The sequence below is a fragment of the Mus musculus genome, chromosome 18 (assembly GCF_000001635.26).
Source record: "Mus musculus strain C57BL/6J chromosome 18, GRCm38.p6 C57BL/6J".
Taxonomy (NCBI): domain Eukaryota; kingdom Metazoa; phylum Chordata; class Mammalia; order Rodentia; family Muridae; genus Mus; species Mus musculus.
In genome coordinates, this window is record NC_000084.6 from 22,901,829 (window position 1) to 22,924,367 (window position 22,539).

A 22,539-nucleotide genomic window follows, 5' to 3' on the forward strand; every position below is an offset into this window, starting at 1 on the left:
TTTGTATTGGATCTTGCCTTGGCCTTTCCTGTATTCCCTTACTCTGCCTCCTGTCTACCATGGAATAAGTAGCCTCGGCCATCAGCTCCTTCCAAATTGATATTGTGCCTCTCTGGGAGCCTATAATCAATAAAACTAATGAATTCAAGTGGTCTGATTCTTCTGAAATATTAGAACAAATAATTTTTGTCAGCTGTAAGTTGTTTATCTTACATGTGTAGTCACAGAGATGGAAAGCTAACGTAATACATGTTTCTACATTCAAGACACAAAGGTATAAGTGTATTCATAAAGAGGAAAGAAAGTTTACCTTTGATAAAATTCTTGACATAACTATGAGGTTTTGTTCTGCCTGTAGAGTTTGACTACATTTTTTCACCAAGTCAGGGTGGATGGCAAGAAAAGGAGGCAGGGAGTCCAGGATTATTTTGCAGGAAGAAACTTAGTCTGTTCCTTCAACAATTTCCCTGATTTCTAAGAACTCCTCATGTGTATAATCTAGCTTTTTGAAGGGGAGATGACAGGTTGGGAGAAGGATGGGGATAACCCCTCTATCATCCCATAATCCTTTAGTACATGTTCATAGTCTAAAGAGCACTAACTCATCCACAATGCAGAGAGAAAAAAAATGATTCTCAAACATACCAGATTGTAAATGTTACTGGCAGAGTGAGCACAGGCCACCTTGTCTCAGTTCAGCTCCTTTAAAACAAGTTACTATTTATTTTCATTATAAATTTAAGATGAATGTAGTATGATGTTTGTAAACAGTAATGTGAAAAGTTCATGTTACTAAAAGTAATAATTTTATAAACTATCATTAAGAGATTATTTAATTGAACAATGTCTTTACATTGACTTCTTAAAGACTGCCATATCCAGGGATCCATCCCATAATCAGCCTCCAAACACTGACACCATTGCATACACTAGCAAGATTTTGCTGAAAGGACCCTGATATATCTGTCTCTTGTGAGACTATGCCGGGGCCTGGCAAACACAGAAGTGGATGCTCACAGTCAGCTATTGGATGGAACACAGGGCCCCCAATGGAGGAGCTAGAGAAAGTACCCAAGGAGTTAAAGGGAACTGCAACCCTATAGGTGGAACAACAATATGAACTAACCAGTACCCCGGAGCTCTTGTCTGTAGCTGCATATGTATCAGAAGATGGCCTAGTCGGCCATCACTGGAAAGAGAGGCCCATTGGTCATGCAAACTTTATATGCCCCAGTACAGGGGAATGCCAGGGCCAAAAAGTGGGAGTGGGTGGGTAGGGGAGTTGGCGGGGAGGGTATGGGGGACTTTTGGGATAGCATTGGAAATGTAAATGAGGAAAATACCTAATAAAAATATTTTTTAAAAAAAGAGCTCAATTTAAGTTCGTACACTACTGTATAGATTTGTTGTTTGGAGGGAGAACTGGAAGGTAAATGCCAGAAAGCATACATTACCAAACACTTGGGCAAACGAAACTTAATGAGGATTGAACTTATTACATAAACACGATCCTTCAGCTCAAAAGTGATGTTTACTTTTCCAGATGCCCCACTTTAAAGAGGGTATGTAAAGGTGAATAAGACAGAATTCTCTCCTGAACCCAAGACACACCCAGTCAAATGGAGACGTGAGAATAAGAGAATTTTACTACAAGTTTGTAATAAATACAATGAAATACACTTTCTGTCCCTTCCTTCAATACCCTACAGCTGTCCTATCTGTTTATCATCCAAAAATCTTACTATGATTTCTGTCAACCCAGTAAGTCAATATTTTTACAGTCAACTCATCTCTATGCTGTAGCTGATTTATCTGTTTGCCCAGCTGTCAAACAACTCTAGCTTCAAAGCCCCACTCAACACTAAACTTACTGAGTTGTTGAATTGCATAAAGACTATGACTGCTTTTCTTTCCCTAATAGTTGATAGTTGACTCAAACAAGTATAGGAAAATTGTAAAGAAATATAGCATTGATTTGCCATTCTTGAAAGTTTATAAAATATACTTGTGTGGTATTAATACCAAAAAAGAAAAATAAGAATTAGAGAAAAGAAAATCCGTTCAAGAAAATTATATGTAAGGGAAATCTAGGTAGTCCTCACACTGCAATAAGGCTCAAAGAATGACTTATACTGGTGGGCTCAAAATGGATTTGAGTAAGCTAAGCATGGTAGCTCATGACTAATCACAGGTGACATACTGACACAAAGGATAACATCTAATTTCAGGGTAGTCTGAGCTACCTAGCAAGTTACATGCTAGTCAATGAGACACAGCAAAAGTGTCTCAACACACACACACACACACACACACACACACACACACACACACAAATCATGTGAACTCAACTTCACCTGAACACTGGGAGACGAATATGACTTAGTCCTCAGACTGAAAAGGTCTTGAATCAGATTCTCTGTTTCACAGGATTCTGTCATCTTCCAAGGTTCTAATTCATGCAGTCTTTCACAGGATAGGAAATGTGGTCAGGAAAATACTAACAAACCTCAAGTACAACATCTCAAAATAACTAAGTTAGAAGGAATATTCCCAAGTCCTTTGACATCCTTTGCTGATATGAGCAGGTAGGTGTCATAGCAAGCCGAGCCCTAAGCCTCATACCTGAGCTAGAGCAGAATCTAGCCAAAAGGAGTTGGTCTTTGGGTATGACATGATCCTAGATACTGATGGAATACAAGATAACTCTTAGGTACTTATTTACATAAATCCACTTTAATAATGTTAAGAGATGCTAAGACACAGAGTTTTAATCTGGGGAAAGTAGAACATATTTTTTAATAATGCAAGTCTACATGAATGGCACACAATGATCCTCCAAATGAATTTTAAGTAAATGCAGAATTAAGCTATTATGTTTAATACTTTAGCTCTAGATATAAGCCAAATTTTTCTTCTTTCTGCTTTTAGAAACATAATTACCATTTAAAAGAAATTTCAAATGATTAAATATACATGTGCACACAAGTACACACACATAAATATAGCTAAAGGATTTAAGAATCAAAATTCTTTACAATTCATAGTAAATTACTTTCTAATTGCCTGCTCCTTTTATATTACTTGTAAAGTTAGTCTATAATTCTGAAAATTATGATCTGATTATTTATAGAGCAATTGCCATTAAAAGCACATTCTAAAAGCTTCATTAGTTTAACTACCTTGACTCAGAATAATAATTAAATAAATTCATCATGTAAATCATTTTAATTTGGTATTAAAGAAACTTGATGAGGATAAAATGGCAGCATTGTTGGAGTTCATGCATCTTCAATCGAGAAATATTTAGGATTTAATCACAAAGAACAAATCCACATTTTTGAGCAGGTTTAGTTTTTACAGTTAAATTTGTTACATTGTATATATATATATAAAAAACATTTTAGCCCACACAATTTTTTTTCAAAATAATCCCAAAAATGCTAAGTAAATTTTTTTAAAGTTCAGTGAAAATAATTAGAACATAAGCAGGGGAATCTCTAGGGAATTTGGAATTCACACTAAAAACACTGTTAGTGGGTTTTCTAATTAAAACTCAGGATCATAAAAAATTAAATGCCAACTTTCATTTCCCACTAAGTATAGTTTTACATCATTCTTATTAAAAATATGTTTTATTAGATTTCCCAACTAAATTAAATGGTGAAGCAGTAGAAGCTTTTATTGTTGGTTCATATGCCTTAATAATAATGCATGAAACTATCGGGTTCAGCCATAATAGATGCAATTTCATCAGGAGCCTATTTTTACTAAAATGTTACTCACATATCCACTGAGCAGTAAAAAAAGACTGAATATGAACACTGAGTAGTTATATGTCATTTCATTACGTGCATGTTCTTAGCGTATATCCAGTATGTACAATTTTCATCAATTTATTCCAAACAAACTATAGATCTTAGATCATGAGTGATGCATTTTTATAAACTATAAAAGAACTGCCACCCATGGCATCTGTCATAAGAAAGGACAGAGGTGAGCCCTGCATGACCTCACAAATCAATTCTCATTCTGAAAGAAACTTAGAAAATGCTAGGTAGAGCGGGGCTTGAGCGTGAGGTTTTGCAACTTGACAGGTTGCCATTGTGGAACTTAGGGGCAAAAATGGAGAATGGAGAAGAGGTAACATTGGAAGCACTGATTTGCAACATTCATCTGAAGGGCATACAAGGTAGCTCTTAAAGGTCCTGTATGTTAAGATGAATTGGAGTGCAGGAGAATTATTCTGCCAGTTCAGCACACAATCTAAATTTGGATAGAAGAAAATGTGGAACTGTATTCCACACCTCTCTACTTAATTATTTACCACATAACTAGAGCATTCTATTTTTAATCGACTCCATTCATACTCCCCAGGGCTACTGTCATTTCACTTGTATAGGAATTCCTGCTAACTGAAATAGAAATTCATCCAATCTCAAGAATGATTTGGTTTGTTATTCTTAATGTTCAGATTATTTTAGAGCTTTTCAGGATGGACCAATGGAATGAGGCAATCTCATATAGTTCTAACATTTTGTTTATTTTTGTAATTCCATTATCTGACAACGCTAAGATTCTGGTCACATGTGGAATGGATGGAGATGATTACACTTCCTGCCGCTTACTCTTGTCTATCTTCTTTCTTTCTTTCTTTCTTTCTTTCTTTCTTTCTTTCTTTCTTTCTTTCTTTCTTTCTGTTTCTTTGTTTTTGTTTTTTGTTTGTTTTTGTTTTGTTTGTTTGTTTGTTTTTTAAGACAGGGTTTCTCTGTATAGCCCTGGCTGTCCTGGAACTCACTCTGTAGACCAGGCTGGCCTTGAACTCAGAAATTCGCCTGCCTCTGCCTCCCAAGTGCTGGGATTAAAGACATGTGCCACCACGCCAGGCTGTCCATCTTCTACTTAAGATCCAACAGTTACTTTTCAGAATTATACCTCTGAATAATACATTGTTTCTTTTTTATTGCCCAACCCTTAAGCACATTTCTGATATAAAATACCAAATAGCCTCAAAGTAGCAACCCTAGCCTAGATTCTCAAAGTTACTTATTGAGACCATTTGTCCTCACTTAACAAGGCCTTATAGGACTAAGTATACTTTATTCAGGATTAATTTGTCTAGAGGATATTCCAAATAAGACATCAATGTTTGAGAAACTGTCTTCTGAATTTTTACCTAGAAAGTCAGTTTAATCAGAAAAGTGTGCTTTCTATTCAGAGGAAAGAAATTTGAAACATAAGATGCCAAATATTAACCAGATGTTTCATATACATAATAACCTGTGTACAAATATTACAGGTATAGTGGTTACTCTTCATTGTTTATCACTGAGGGGATTTCCAGACATGATTGACTTAAGAGGAAAGACCTTTCTAAATGAGAGCAACGCAAGACCAGAGGCCAGAGTCCAAGACTGATTCAAAAAGGAGAAAGAGCTGAGCAGCAGAATCCTTTGTCTGGCCTGCTGCCTTCTCTCACCATACTTAACCCACCGGGATACATTGTATCTACTCTAAAACCATGACAGACAATGCAATATTGCCTACTTGTCACGTGATATTGTTACTGCAATAAGAAAACTAACTGCTTCAATAAGGAATGTAGGTGAGTGATTGATTGATTGATTGATTGATTGATTGATTTGATGTTTTAGCAGGATAGTATTTTACACTGTAGCCTGGACTTATCTTAAACTCTAGATGTCCCCTTCTCAACCTCCAGAGTTCCTGCAGATTTAGGCCACCACCACACCTTCAATGACATCATAGTTGCCTTCATTTATGAAAGCATGCTGATATTTACACAATGATACAACTTAGTGATATATTTCTCAGAATGTGTCTTTGTGTGACTATAACAAACACGACACAAAATCATATTTGCTGGAAATAAAACCTCTAGTTTGTGGCATTGGCTGAGTTGACATGCCACAGTCACAAGACACGGACCAGCTACCCAAGAGCACTATATGCATAATGTTATGACCCAAATGCCACAAGTATTAAGAATAGAAATATTCATATCTGTTGTAAATCTTTGGTTTTAAAGCTGATGAATATTAAGAGTAAATAATCATAAGGATGTTTCTCAGCTTTCTGTGGCATCCTTATTATCTTTTTTTTTTTTTGAGGCAAAAAGAAAAATAAGCAACAGCTTACCATGACTACAAAAGAAAGAAATAATGTGATATAACAGTTTTTACAGTTAATTCAGGTACAACTATCTTCTTAGAAGATAGCAAGATATATCAGAAGTGATTTGCATACAGTATTTAATTTAGAAAAGCAAGTAGATTGCTTTGTAGAAAACAAATGACCCTATCAAAGGGAATCAAACGCTTGCTTAAATTGAAGCTTCAGGTCTGTCCCAAAGGCTGAGGCTCCCTGTCAAAGGCAACCTCAGAAAGCAAGTATCAGATGCATCAGGCATCTCAGGGCAAAGGGTGAAAATGTCATTTAGAGCTGCACCAGGATATGTGGAATTTGAGATTTAAAGGTAAGAACTTAATGGGTGGCATTTTGTTTTTTTACCTAGGATCTATTTAAATGGATGCCATAGCATGAAACTTAACAAACAGGCTGTGTCAGGATCCACAAGGCTGTGGGCTTTTAGGTCCAGGCATGTCTCCTGGAACTCTGCAAGCCACAGCCATTGCGTACCAAAGTTGTATTCACAAGCTCCTAACCTTCATAGCAGCGTTGTGAACCACAGGCTTACAGGAGCAAACCCAGGGTAAGCAGAGCAGTTAGGTGAATTTGACCCCAAAATAGTCTTTTGAGTGTCTTAAACTGTTCAAATTCTGCAATGTGGTTTGGTTAAATAAAAATCAAGGGTAAAATCCTTCCTAGGCAAAGACTGACTTTTATGTATTTTGTGTATTTTTGATTTTGTTTCTAAACATGGTCTATGTGTTTCTTATCTTTTATGTGTTTACTGAGTGAGAGAAGCAACATGGACTTCAAATAAGCAAAAGAAACTTCCTATTATTCTATGCTGATCTCGAAGAACCTTCTCATAAATTCCTTATTTTGTTTCTGTCTTCTTGACCTTTGCTTAATTATCTAACCCAGGGCAAAACATTTTCCTTCCTTTCCTCCCTGTCTCCAATACAGCAGAATTTGATGACTACATTTTAAATCTGTGATAAGCATAGTGAAATAGAAACATAAAAGAAAGGCTTTCAGTCTTCATTCTCCATTGCATATGGTGCTCAATAGAGACATTATATAAACCTGCCTATGTTACAATTTCTGGAATTTCAAAAAGCCACAACTTTCTACTTCAGCCTCTTTGGCGAATATTTCAACTTGATACTTAAGAAAAACAGAACATTTTACTCTAACTTTAAAAATTTGTTTGTTCAGATTTTAGAAATCATGTCACTTTAGGTTTTAACCTAAACATTTAGGTGAGGCTGAGACACAAGGACTAGGAATTTGAGGCTAGTCTGGGCTGCATGAAACTGTGTCAAAACAAAATAACATACAAAAACATACAGTGATGATAAAAGACTTTATACATAGTAAAATTGAAGTTTTAACCAGTTATTATAATAGGAGTTTAACCCACCATTTCTCCCAATGCTTTCGGCACATCTGATTTATGAGTACAGACAAAGGAACTCACTGTGTCACAATAAAATATTACTCTTGCACAGTTTACTATCACATGTAGCTCTTTAGCCTTAAATTATATACTATTAATATGAAAATGCTCCTCATTCCGACCGACAACCGTATGTCAAGCCCACTGCGTGGACAGTGATCACTCTATGGAAAAGCATAATCAAAAAGCATTCCCATCCTCATGTGTGTCTACCATGGCTCACTCTCTTCTTTTCTCCTTAGTTTCCTTAAAGCATCTCCCTGTGGATTCTCCTCTGATAGTCATCCTCTGCACAGACTCCTCTTCCTTGCCTATATCCGTCATTTCTGACTGTTGGGCCATTTGCACCCCCTACCAAGCAAGGACGCCATTGTTGTATCTGGAGATGGTACACATGTCTCCAAATGGAAGCTTGTACTACCATGCAGTAAGCAATTGGAAAAAAAGCTGCTAGATATTTACCAAAACCAAGTCAGGGATCAACAGTGTGCAGGCTGGAAAGTTCTGCCCATGAACACTATACTGGTCCCACATCAGGATGCTCACCCAACATTAGATAAGCTATTCCACATTTCCTTACCTTCTTACACTCTTTAAAGATTAATGTACACCACCCACAAGGTTTTAACATATCCCAAGCTAACTAAGACTTAGTTCTTCAAGTACCCCAGTATTTAAAAAAGATAAATATTTAAATTTTTGTTATTATAAACTTTCATTTTTAAAAAGCAAAATAATTTCACATAGATGTTAGATAGATCACTTTCTTTATATTATATCTTATATGAGTTAGGGCTATCCTTGTAAAAATGTCTTATGTATTTATTTGCTCAGCATTACATACAAACACCAACACATCCAAATGTTTACATATACACATGTATGTATATAATTTACATGTAAAAGAAAATAGATATGAATGGCAAAAGATAAAGAGCACACTATAATTATAAAACAAGTATGATGAAGTAGTACAAGTTTATATAAAGAGGTGTGCACATGAGTGTATGCAGGCACATGGGTGCATTCATGAGGTAAAGAGAATTGCACAATGTAGTGTTAGTATGGATAACAAGAGAATACCATTATCAGGGAAAAGGAAAGAAAATACATAAAACTCATTTTACAAACCATAATTATATTGGAAAGCTACACCTTAATTATTTAAATGATGGGACATGTAAGAAGATTATGAAATGGAGCATATGACAGGAAACTCATACTGGGAGAATACTTAAAAATTAATAATTCGTGTAGTATAGAAGAGGAAAGGGTAATGAATGAGAAAATAATATAGTTTCACATGGGAATAAGTTCTCTAAGGAATGCTAACAATAGGAGTTGAATAGAGGGAGGTAGGGCATTAGCAGATGTTCTTTTTAAGATAGGAGGATTTGCAGAAAAAAAACTGGGGCTTCATGTGCCTGCAGATAGAATTATCTCTCACGTGGTAACTATGTGGACAAAGCTAAGGAATACAGCCAACACTTGTGAGGAGAAAGTGGCGAGGAACTTTCTGAGGAAAGCAAAGAGCTTGCTGTTACATTCAGGTGATGATGCTAATAATATACCAGGATGGGGAAAACCTCTCAGTGGACTAGGAAAGACAATGCCAAAGAAAACTCAGTGGGCAGTGTTAGGGAGAACTCCTCAGGCATCGAAGAAGGGCTTAGGAAGAGACAGAGAAAGAGCTAACTAACGTTCATGCGCAGCAGCCATCAATACACAGTGGAGTATTTCCCATATTATTCCAAAGCATCTTAAAAAGTCAAAATAGATTTTATTATGGGCGTTCTACCCTAGCTAAAGAACTACAACTGGCAATTTCAATGAAGAAAGTGATGAGTTTTGAAAATTAGAGACACAGTCCTGAAATGTTCATTCTTCACATTCTTCAGAATTATATATGAGCAGAACGAGAATATAAACAGATAACTGATTAGTGTGTATGTGTGTGTGTATCAGTTATTCTGTGATGCTGGCACCATTATTGTGTGAGCAATATCTATTTTATAATAAAGTGACGAGAATTTCCTCATAGTATTTATTCCCAAATGAAAACTTTTTCTACCAAAAACTGTGTTGTCAAACATAAGCTTGAAGTCATGCCCAAAGTTCTCTTCACTTTCTTAGAAATTACAATGATGTAACTTGCACTCCACTCAGATTCTTCTAAAATGTGGAAAACAAAAGTGCCCATAATGGGGACATTCTCACATTTAAAACTAGGGATGTCTTAAGTCTTTCTGGTATAAATAGAATGCAAAATCAGTCTGAAACACTGACAACTTCTAAAAAGAGGTTTTAATAACAAAGTTTTTTTGTTTTGAAAAAAATCAAGGAAAGCCTTTTTTCCTATCTACTAATATAGTGAAAAAACTTACCAATCGAAAGAGTCATGTAGACTTATACCTGAATGAAGTCATAAACCAATTTTGAATGAATTCTTTGCTTTCTATTTATAAAACTTAATTTTACACCAGCGATTATATTAATTTGCAACAAATTTAATACAAAGACAAAAATCTTCAGAAAATTTTTGAGCATATCAGGCCTTAAGTGAGGAGCATCAACTGTCTTTATCATGTTCAGCTTTATTCCCAGCATCAGCAAAGGGAAGACTTTGGGATCCTTCTGAGAATGTATAACCTTCCTTTTCCTTTGAGCCAAAAAGGAATTCAGATTACCTTCATCCTACAGCATCCCTTTGAGAAAATTATCTTTAATCATGTGTCCTTTATACTTGGAACTAAGCTGTTAGGTCAAAGAAAATTTAATCATCTTTAAACTCTTCATTTTCTCAAAAATAAATGATGACATATGAAACCAAAGCCTGAAAATAATATCATAGATATTCAACTGCACTCCTGTAGCACATTTTATATTTGAAAAGGAAAACATGGATGAGCCTGGATTTCATAACTGACATCTTTTTATAAATCAGTCTAACACTTTTATTTTGAAAAGAGTACTTAAATCTAAAAATAATAAAGTGGATGACATAACCTGAATGCCCAGAAAATGTCTCCATAGAGACGAATTTTTAAAATGGACACAAGAGTGAGGAGGTGGTTGTGATTTTAATAGATTCTTACTCATTGCTGAGGCTCACTGCTTTATCTACTCATTTGTTCCATGTGAAAGGCTTACCATCTTGCTGGCCATGGACAGTCTGGGGACTTTGCATTCTTTCTTCCAGGTTGGAGCTAAGGTCAGAGTTCACGGCTGACATTCGTGTTGAATCACTCATGTCAAATTCGTCACTTTCTATTGAGCTTTCATCCTGAAATGGGTTGAAAATATTATTAGGCACTGTAAAATTTAACTGTGTGCAAAAGAAAACTATTCTGCCTATGTGCTTAATTAGAGGTTAGCCAGTTCATATTATCAGACTCAATAAAACATGGTACATAGTAATAGATGTGTGAAATCATGAAACTCTTCCTTCAAAAAAATGTTAAAAATTTGGGTACTCAAACAACATTATGCAGAATCCCATTGTAAAGATAGAGCAGTGTGTTTAGAAAGAAAATAGTTTAGGAATTAGTATAAATATTGAACTATTATTAATGAATATTAAGAATTCTTAAATTTGTATTTAAAGGGTGATCATAAAACATGATGGGAAGGAAATTTTAAGTTTTACTATTAACAAAGTGACTTGGTAAAATATTATAGGCACATATACATATTTATAAGCATATATTATATAACAGTAAGAAGTTTTCATCAGCAAGCAGGATGGACTTAAAGTATAAACTAAGACATATGCATAGATTCAATGTTTGTATTTGATATAGAGCAGTGAATTCTTAATATATTTTAAAATAAAGATGATAGAGGTAGATTATAGAGAATAGATGCTATGTATATTATAGATATGCAATGTATTATACAGGTTCTAGATAAATAAATGATAGATGACATATAGATGAGCGGTAGAAAGATGATAGATAGATAAATAGATAGATAGATAGATGATAGATAGATAGATGATAGATTACACAAAGATGATAGATGGCTCATGAGGAGAGGTAGACGATTATATGCAGATAAATAATACAGTGTTATATGATAGGCAGAGCACTGGATTTATAAAAGGACTTCTATATAACATTATGTAAAACTTATTCACTTAAAGTCAGGGGACAAAAATCTCTACTAAATGATTAATTCAGAAAAATGTCAATTGTGAACAATTAATACAGAAACTGGTACACTTCTTTAAGTTTTTGATATTATAAAATAATTACTATATTTCCCCTTTCCCCTTCCTCCATCCAATTTTTCCGATATATCTCTCCTTGCTCTTTTCAAATTCTTGGCCTCTTTTTTCATTAGCTTTTTTTTTAATTTTAATTTTTATTTTTCGAGACAGGGTTTCTCTGTAGCCCTGGCTGTCCTGGAACTCACTTTGTAGACCAGGCTGGCCTCAAACTCAGAAATTCTCCTGCCTCTGCCTCCCAAGTGCTGGGATTAAAGGCGTGCGCCACCACCACCTGGCTTCATTAGCTTTTTTTTTTTAATGCAAGTATGTATGTGTACACCCATATATTTTCTTACCTATTATGTACTCAGTCTATATATATTATTTGTATATGTGTTTCCAGGGAATAACCATTTGGCATTGCATTATGAGTTGATGTGCTCTTCCCTATGGAAGATTATTTCTCTATCTCTCAGCACTCTTTAGTGACTTGTAGGCTTTTGTTTAGGTTTGAGGCCTTGCAAAGCTTCCAAAGGAGGGAGGCAATCAACAGTCCTACCCAGCTATGACACCTATGACCACATCAACTACCAGCATATTAAATATGCATACATCAATGGAAATGAGCAGGTCTCTAATTGCACTTTGGACCCACTCGGCAAGAGAGAAACACGCATGGTATTGGGACCTGCTAACTATTCAGGGCTAATGAAGTCTTACATATTGGAAGGGAATCTACAACCACTAATGTACTAAACCAGCATAAACCCCCTAACAACAACCTAAACATTTACCTTTCCATAGGTAAGCGTGATCCTCATCCCTGATCAGAAAACTTCTCTTTGAAACTAGGATACTTTGCTACAATTTTACTGAAGCAAGGTGTACTGGCTAGTTTTGTGTCAACTTGACACAGCTGGAGTTATCACAGAGAAAGGAGCTTCAGTTGGGAAAGTGTCTCCATGAGATCCAGCTGTAGGCATTTTCTCAATTAGTGATCAAGGGGGGAGGTTCCCCTGTGGGTGGTGTCATCTCTGGGCTGATAGTCTTGGTTCTATAAGAGAGCAGGCTGAGCAAGCCAGGGGAAGCAAGCCAATAAAGAACATCCCTCCGTGGCCTCTGCATCAGCTCCTGCTTCCTGACCTGCTTGAGTTCCAGTCCTGACTTCCTTCAGTGATGAACAGCAATGTGGAAATGTAAGCTGAATAAACCCTTTCCTCCACAACTTGCTTCTTGGTCTTGATGTTTTGTCCAGGAATAGAAACTCTGACTAAGACACAAGGAATTTGTCATTTTACTTCAAAGCTCTTATTTCTTATCCAAATAAACTTCTTTGCTGACTAAAACATGCTATTGGGTTTGTGGGTTTCTTTTTTAAACAAAGTAAGAAGAACTTTTCCTAATCAAAGAAGTTATTTCTTCCATCTTCAATTTCTTCATATGATTTGGCCTGTCTTGTAAGCCATCTTGCCCTGGCGATTCTCTTTGTTTTATTCTTGAATTTTGTTAGCATGGATGGAAATGATACTTGTCAGACTTTACGGTCATGGGGCAAGTACCTTATTCACTGAAACACATTTCCACCCCTAAAAATTGTCTTTATAAGTGACTATTTAATTTCTTACTTAGTTTATTTATGATTACTTATATAATATATGTGTTTATAACAATAAATATGTTTACAATTATTTGTAATAATTATTTATCATTGGTGCACTTTTTTGTTGGGGAATTATTGTCTAGTCAGAAGACAGCTTGCATGAGTCACTTGCTTTCTTCCATCCTGTGCCTTCATCCTGAGGACTGAACTCAGGTATTCGAGTTTAGCATGGAACACCTTTTGCTTACTTAACTATCTTGCCAGACCAAGAATTTATTATAGATAACACAGCTGATGAGATCTGAGTAAAATTATTTCTATAGAATTCATATATGTGTAAAATGTGTTTGCATGTTTAAAGAAGAGCTAGATGCAAAGTTTCAATCATGTTTCTTGTTCTGTGAAATCACTATAGAAATGGCTTAACATTGTAGCTAATCAGTATACATTTATTGTCATTAAATAACATTTGCGCTGTGAGTGGTGGAGAACCCCTGTAATTCCAGCATTTAGGAAGCAGAGACAGATGAATCCCTGTGAGGTCTACAAAGCAAGTTCAGGACAAACAGAGGTATACAGAGAAACTCTGTTTCAAAAAAAAATAGATTGATAGATAGGTAGATAGATAAATAGACAGAGAGAGAGAGAGAGAGAGAGAGAGAGAGAGAGAGAGAGAGTTGGATAAAATTTATGTCAACATACTTTTTTTTACAAGTTTGAAGACATGATTCTAAGCTTTTGGTTAAATGAAACTTTTGCTCTAGTTTGGGAGGGAGAAAAAGGGATGCATAAGGGAATTTGTGAGATATAAGGAGTGAACACTTTCAAAATGCAAAATATATGTATAGAATTTTTAATAAATAAAAGATGTATATTTTAAAAGATTATAAGGAAGGAGCATTATGAAGTTATATATTTCTTGTTCATGTATTAAGAATTATGATTCTTTGTTTTTATTGATCTACATATTTAAATAAATGCTTTCATAACACCTGGCATAGTGTCTTTGCTGAGAAAGGGTAGCTGAGTAATAAAAAGAATTCCCAGAGAAGTTCATTCTTAATTTCTTATCAGAGTAATAAGAAATAAGCTGTGTTAATCCACTAACTTTTGAGGAATGTATTTAGCAATCAGTACCTGAAATCTACCTATCTTTCTCCTTCTAGGCAAGATCATATTTTATATCAACCTTTTAAAATAATATTAATAATTAAAATGTATGTATTATAAATGAAGTAGACATTGAGCTCCAATATCAGATAACTATTGAGTTTAAGCAGCTTATGTGGTTTGTTAGGTGAAAGTCTGGGTTTCTCACCTGCATGATGATAAGGGAATAGGAGCCAATTGTAAATATTAAAATTAAATGGTACATAGGAAGCCTATAGGACAGATCCCTTGTTATCACTTACCCAAAGTTTAATTTTAAATGAATTCATTTATAAATTATTTGACAACACTATAGCAAAATTCTGCCTTCTATCCAGGCCATCTATGCTTCTGTCTGTAGCTCAGAACTCTTTCCTTTAATACAATTTTTTGGATATTTTATGTATTTATATTTCAAATGTTATCCCCTTTCCTGGCTTCCCCTCTGGAGCCCCCCTTTTCAATCCCCCATCCTCCTGCTTCTATGAGGATGCTCCCCCTCCCACCCACCCACTCCCACCTCACCACCCTGGCATTCCACTACACTGGGGAATTGAGTCTTCACAAGATCAAGAGCTTCTCCTCCTACTATGCCATACAATACCATGCTCAGTTACATAGGCAGATATGCAACTGGAGCCATGTGTACTCTTTGGTTGGTGGTTCAGTTCCTGGGAGCTGGGGAGAAGAGTCTGGTTGTTTGATATTGTTTTTCTTCCTATGGGGTTGCAAACCCCTTCAGCTCCTTTAGTACTTTCTCTAACTCCTCCATTGGGGACACCACACTAAATCCAGTGGTTGGCTGCAAGCATCCACTTCTGTATTTGTCAGGCTCTGGCAGAGCTTTTCTGGAGACAGTTATAACAGACTCCTGTCAGCAAGCACTTCTTGGCATTCACAAGAGTGCCTGGGTTTGGTGTCTGTATATGGGATGGATGCCCAGGTGGGACAGTCTCTGGATGGCCTTTAGTCTCTGCTCCACACTTTGTCCCCTTATTTCCTTTAGACAGGAGGCCTTCTGGGTTAAGAAGTTGGTGATAAGTGGGTAGCCCCATCCCCAACCGGAGTCCTTGCCTAACCTCTAGATATGGTCTCTTCATGTTTTCCTTTCCTTTTGTTGGCCATTTCAGCTAATCTCATACCTGTTGGGTCCTGGGAGCTTCTTGCTTTCCTGGCATCTGGGACTTCCTGGTGGCTACCCTCAGTTCCCCATCCTTCATTGCTACACACCTCTGTTCAAATTCTTGACCCTCTACCTATTTTCCTGGGTCTCTTCTCATACCTGATCCTGCAACCTTTTTCCTCCTCCCCCTCCTCTCTTCCTTCAAAGTCCCTCCCACCCTCTACCTCCTTTGAGTATTTTGTTCCTCCTTCTAAGAAGGACTGAAGCATCCACATTTCATATGGTCTGTGAATTGTATCATGGGTATTCCAAGCTTTGGGACTAATATCTGTTTATAATGAGTGCATACCATTTGTGTTCATTTGTGACTGGGTTACCTCACTCAGGATGATATTTTCTAGTTCCATCCATTTGCCTGAGAATTTCATGAAGTCATTGTTTTTAATAGCTGAGTACTCCATTGTGTAAATGAACCATATTTTCTGTATTCATTCCTCTGTTGAAGGTCATCTGTGCTCATTCTAGCTTCTGGCTATTATAAATAAGGCTGTTAAGTACATAGAGGAGTGTGTGCCCTTGTTATATGTTGGAGTATATTTTGAGTATATGCCCAGTAGTGGTATAGATGGGTCCTCAGGTAGGATATGTCCAATTTTCTGAGGAACCACCAGACTGATTTACAGAGTGGTTGTACCAGCTTGCAATCCGAACCAGCAATGGAGAAGTGTTTCTCTTTCTCCACATCCTCACCAGCATCTGCTGTCACCTGAGTTTTTGATCTGAGCCATTCTGACTGCTGTGAGGTGGAATCTCAGGGTTGTTTTGATTTCCATTTCCCTGATGACTAGGATGTTGAACATTTCTTTAGGTGTTTCTCAGCCATTTGTTTTTCCTCGGGTAGTGTGAATCTTAATGTCCTCCATAGACTCGGCTGTCTGAAAGCATAGCTCCATCTCAATGATATGGTTCTGGTAGGTTTAGGAGGAGTGACCTTGCTGGTGGAAGTTTGTAATCAGGGGTAAATTTTAGCTCTCAAAGCCACTTGCCATTCCTACTGTGTTCTCTGTTTAGTGTTTGCACTTCAAGGCAGGAGCCCTCAGCTACCTGCTCCTTCCTTCCCTGCCTCAGCCTTCATAAATTCTAACCCTATGGAACTTTAAGACTAAATGCTCTTCAATAAACCTTTAAGACCTTTATTCAGTAACTTGCCTTGGTCATGGTGTTTTATCACAGAAATAGAAAGTAACTAACAACACACTTCATTTCTTTCAGTTGTTCAAATTATGTCATCCATTTCTTCATTTATCCATTCATTCATTTATTCATTCTGGGCACTGTCATTGAATCTAGGACCTCGTATGCTGGAAGTGAGTTCTGTGTTACCGATTTGCATTCTGGATGAATTCCCTGTTAACATACCTATCTTCTTTTATTAGAGTTTAGCAACTATCTACTTGCCTAGTCTTACTGTTCATTTTCTTTATTGTCTTTAACGCCTCACTGGAAGTCATGCTTCAAAAAACACAGTGTTTGTGTTAATCTGTTTCTGAGAGTACCTGAAAAGTACTCAGTAAATATTGGTGAATTTATTGGATTAATCCTCATTTAAATTTAAATACAACTTATAATCAAGATTTATCTCATCATTTTAGTTCAATATGCTTATCTTATTCAACTTGCCAAACCTGTAATAGTTACATTTTCTAAAATTTTATAAATACTCTAACAAGTAGTTTTCTTGAATATATTAACAGTATGCATCCAATTTAACAATTTCAAACTGTGAAAAGGATAATTTTGTAATTATAATTATTGAAGGCTATGCTTTTTAGTTCAAAATGTGTGTGATGCTTTAGATCCAAAGGGACTTTTAATACGTGGGCTGTATGATTGGCATGAAGCTAATCATAATTTTGGGATAGAATTAAATGTATTTGACCTCCAAATTAGTTTCCTACAAATAATTTGTGGGCTTTAACGGTTCTCTGAGGTGTTATTACTTCTTTCAGTTCTGCAATAATTGTGGTGGCAGTTAATTCATTCTTGGAACAGACACATTTTCAAAATCTGGCTTTGGGTCTGTAATATAGTGACTTTATTATTTTAAATTCAATCATTTGTTGTTAGTTATTTGGTAATATCTAATGCAATATGGCTACTTCATGGATATTCTTAGAGCGTGAGCACCAGATAACGTCTACTGATCAAGATTAAAACTTTGTCAAGTACAGAGAAAACAAAATGATTAAATTTTATGAATAAAGTATCCAAAAGAGCGATTTAATAAGCTTAAATTGTGTCTTACAAATAATCTAGTTTTTAAAAAGTAAACATCTAATCACATTTCCTGTTTAGGGGGAAGTTCAGGGATGGACTATTTCCAACACAGATAATATGAATGTTTCCACTCATTAGTGGTGACGAGTAGCTGATGAGCATTTAATTCCCACAGTGCACTGATTGCCTTTGCTTCTTTATGGAGAATACAAGTAGCATGCACGTGCATGCACACACACACACTTATACACAGATAAACAAATACATAGACATACACAGACACAGACACACATTCAACATGACAAACACAGAAACACACACAAACATACACACAATCACATACAAACACAAACATAAATGTACAAATACACAAATGAAAATTCACACACACACACATTCACACCACACACACATTCACACACACACACACACACACACACACACACTTAAATTCTTTTACCAAAATGGAAACTAGACGTCTAGAAAATATCAATAAACATTCTTGGTGTCTGATTTATTCAAATGAAATATAATCTGAAATATGGAAATACCTAATTAACAGGAATTGTGACAAATTTTTGCTCAAAAAATGAAGATATGTAAACAAACACAATTAAGCAGAAATTTTAAAAGGACTTAAAAATATGTAAATGTGACTGATATAATCAGTTGTACTTGAAATCATCTGAAATTGATTTTTCAGTTTTTCAGAGAAAATGGTTTCAGAGCGTTGCTATCCTTGGATGCTCAGGACTTTCCAGCTCTTTGCTGAGACTGTCTCAGTGGCGATCTAGTGAGGAAAAATAGTTTTCCTCCCATAGCACTAAGGAAATGGATTCGTGCAGGGACTCTGCATCTAGGGTGTGGACATCTTTGCTTTCCAAATCAGTGAGGTCCTGGTGAAATTTCTTTTCATTCACAACATAAATTAGAGCTTTCATGTGGCACCACACTTAACCCCTTAGTCATGGGTCTGGAGCTTTGTTCCTGTTTGTGGCTGATGTAATCATTCATGTTTCCAGTTTACCTCATCTTGCTGTGAGTTCAGAAGCTGCAGTTTCATGTGCTTCATGTACGCCATTGTGATTGGCATGTTGTAGTCGATCATGCTGGTCACCAGTGTAGGAGGCTTTCCATTATCTGCAACAGAACGTTTCACATCTGTGATAAATGCACCAACAGAGTTCCAGCTGCACTTTCACGGTGAGCCAGTATGTTTAATTAAAGTATAGTCTTCTGCACATTAATGATTGGAAACCAAGAAAACTCTATAAATGAACTGCATAAAATATATCAAGCAAATGTCCATGAGCAGTATTGGCCCAATTAAACAGAATGGAAACATCCACTATTTCTCACTATAAAGTGACTTTTAAATATCCTAAAACACAACAAATAAAACTCATATGATGACTAAGCACTTTAAAAATACTTCAAAGCAAAGCATTTTATATATAAATTGCTGGGAGTAAAAAACAATTAGGTTTTTCTTTTTCACTTTCTTATAGAAGCTAAGTTACTTATCTTCCAACCCACTGCAGGATCTTAAAAGTGTCTATGAGATAAATCGAATTATTAAGATAAAAGTGCTTATGAAAACTATTTGCATGATTTCAATGAAGGGTAAAGCCAAATTATGCTTAAAAAATTTTTAATTTAAGGTATTTCATGTAATCTATGATTTTTGGAAGTAAAGATCTGTAGATTTGAAAGATTATTTTTAGTGTTGAACTTTCTTAGTATATCTAAAATATTTAGTGTATCTAAAGTATCATGAAATAATACTATGCTGGAAATGAAAACATTAATAAACATACATACACGCACACACACACATATATTTCTTTTTAAGATTCTTGTACATTTGAAACTTCCTTCCATGAGTGGACCCTGAATCAATGTCAGTGGGCGTTCAAATCCACTGTCTCCTACTTGAATAAATCAAGTGACATGACTTGTGCGACTGCTTTGTCTTCCACATTTTCATAAAATCTAACACACAAATTAACATTATGGAGGAAAATTGCTTCAAGTACCACTATTGGACACTGTGGCTACCTTTGTGATCCGTTCCATCTGGGTTCAAGTGCATTCTTTTCTGGCACTCGGAACAGCTCATTAGAAACCGTGTCACCGCTTCTCTTGGTAGGAAGGCATAGCTCTCTGAAATCTGAAATGATTCACAAAAGATCAGCATTATTACAGGAGCTGACTGAGCAGGATCCCACAGAAATAATCACTGTCTTTCCCAATAAGACACGTTATTCCATTATGGCGGGAAGCACAATGAAGGCATGCACGGCAAACCATGCATCATTTCAAGAAATATCTATCCAGCTTGATCAAGTGACTTCTAATAGCAGCCAACAATGCCATTTGATGGACAGACCATTGGCTGCATCTGGGTAGACATCTGCTTTTTGTTTCTGCATTGCTTTTAGAAAAATAGTCACCCGGTGTAGCTAACCTTGTGGGTTTTCGTCATTTCTGAGTATTGCTCTTTACACTAACTCATTGCACAATCAAATTTTGGCTCATCTCATCTCTGCATTTTAAAATTTAGACTCAGGGAGAAGCAATGAACTTTAGATTCTGCATACTGATGATCTCTCCGTTATTGCTTTAAAACGTTTTAAGAGAATAAAAGTTAAAATCATGGACATACTGTAACAGTCAATTATCCTCTCCACAAAAAAATGACACACTTGGGAATGAGCTGGGGCCACCTAGATCATTTATTTTATTCAACTTTAATAATTTATGTCTACAATAGCTCATATTGCCAGAGCAGTATTTTCTATAACTTATATAAAACTTTATGTTCAGAACTATGATCTTGATTTAAGGTAGCAACTGATATTCCTGTTGTGATGATTTGCTTAATATTAACCTTTCAATAAAAGTGTTTCCCTCACTAAAGCAAAATAACACTGTGATGTAAAATGGGTGGAAGTTAATCCTCGTTCTATGAAAGCCAGTAGTGACACAGACAGTGCTACCAAGAAATCTGATGGAGGCGGTTAGATTTCTTCCAATGTTCTACCACTGACACGAGAAAGACAGTGAGGTAAGTAGAAGGAACAACTGAGTTATAGATTAGATGTAAATGTGTGAGATAATCTCTAAGGTGTATGTTTGGCTCTTACACACTGATGTATTTCAAGGTAGTGCAAAGTGAGTAGCCGATGTATCATTGGGAGAAAGTGTGTACTGATTCCGTTACTCATGAGGAGGTCCTTTCTTTTGCTATACCATGCCACAGAAGGAACACAGAATTGAAGAAGAAACATACACTGAAATCTAACATTGCAAAGCTAATGGATTCTGAGCTTGATGCTGCTGTCAGTTTTTCTTACTTAGGGGTGCCCATCACCTCTTACAAGAAAAAAATGCAACAGCTCTCTAATGGGACCTCAGGCCTGCTCAACAAGAGGGAAACCATACCCAGTACTGGAAACCTAATGACTCTGTGTTAGGGAAATCGTGGTTGGAGGAGAATCTACAACCACTAATTCACTAAGCCAGCATAATCTCTAATACTAATCTAAATATTTCTTCTCATACCAACAGATAAGTGTAGTCTTCAATTTTTATCAAGGAAACTTCTCTTTGCAACATGTGGAATCCAATCTAAAAGTGCAAACCAATCAAGAGAAGTTTTGGAGCCAAGTCCCAAAAATATATCTATGAAATACTCCTCAGCGACCACTGACTCAGAGGATCAGGTATGTTGCTGTGAGATTGTATCACCCACTAACATCAGAAGCTACACTCATAAAGTGTTACCAACATGGCTGCCCAAACACGAGATGAACAAGGAAGACACAAATGAACATGCCAAACAAAGTGTGGCAACAGCCAAGAGGCCTACTCCCTATAAAAATAACCATAGGCAACCAAGAAGAGTCAGGAGAGGAGGAGAAAGAGAGAGAGACAGAGAGAGAGAGAGACAGAGACAGAGACAGACACAGAGACAGAGACAGATAGAGGTCATTATGCCCAGGGGAAGAACAAAGCAATTAGTTACTCTGTGGAAAATAGTCAGCCCTGAAACATACACACTAGTAACATTATATGAACACATCCTGTTATATTTAGGATTATATATGTGTGTGTGCATATATACATGTATGCAATAACAATTAGTGAACAGAGATTTGAGAGAGAGTAGAGAGGGTATGATGAGAGTGGTTAGATGAAAGAAAGGGAAGGGAGAGAGGTGTAATAAAATTATGACATCAAAAATATATGCAATAAAAGAGAAAACGCATTAAAAAATGTGTAAGAACCCAAAGAAGAGAAAGAAGCTTATGTTAAATGCTGTTGTTGATTAGCCAGATACAAGTAAGTAAAATTCAACACTAAGACTGAATCTAAATCCCTAACTTTCAAAATGTATTTAAAAGCTAAGATGTATAGATTGTGACCTATCTGCTTCAAGATGCAGGTATGTTATGAAATGAGCAGAACAGTTTGAAAGCATTGCGCCAGAACTAGGTCTATTTGTTCCTAAATCAGGTAGAGAAAAAAAAAATACAATTAAAATTTGCATTCACTCTATTCCCCTGGTAGCTTCTTTA

The 22,539-nt window shown here is 36.1% G+C and overlaps 1 protein-coding gene across 13 annotated transcripts in view; it reads right to left on the bottom strand.

Moving 5' to 3' along the window:
- Window positions 1-22,539, bottom strand: part of Nol4 (nucleolar protein 4) — a 349,489-nt gene that overhangs the window by 208,677 nt on the left and 118,273 nt on the right. For all 13 annotated transcript variants that reach the window (XM_030250501.1, XM_006525999.3, XM_030250503.1 and 10 more), the window contains 3 exons: window positions 20,018-20,129; window positions 18,987-19,099; window positions 10,754-10,886 (listed from right to left, as the gene is read on the bottom strand). In XM_030250501.1, coding sequence (XP_030106361.1) covers window positions 10,754-10,886; window positions 18,987-19,099; window positions 20,018-20,078 — 307 coding nt within the window. In that variant the 5' untranslated portion in view covers window positions 20,079-20,129. The remainder of the gene's footprint in view (window positions 1-10,753; window positions 10,887-18,986; window positions 19,100-20,017; window positions 20,130-22,539) is intronic.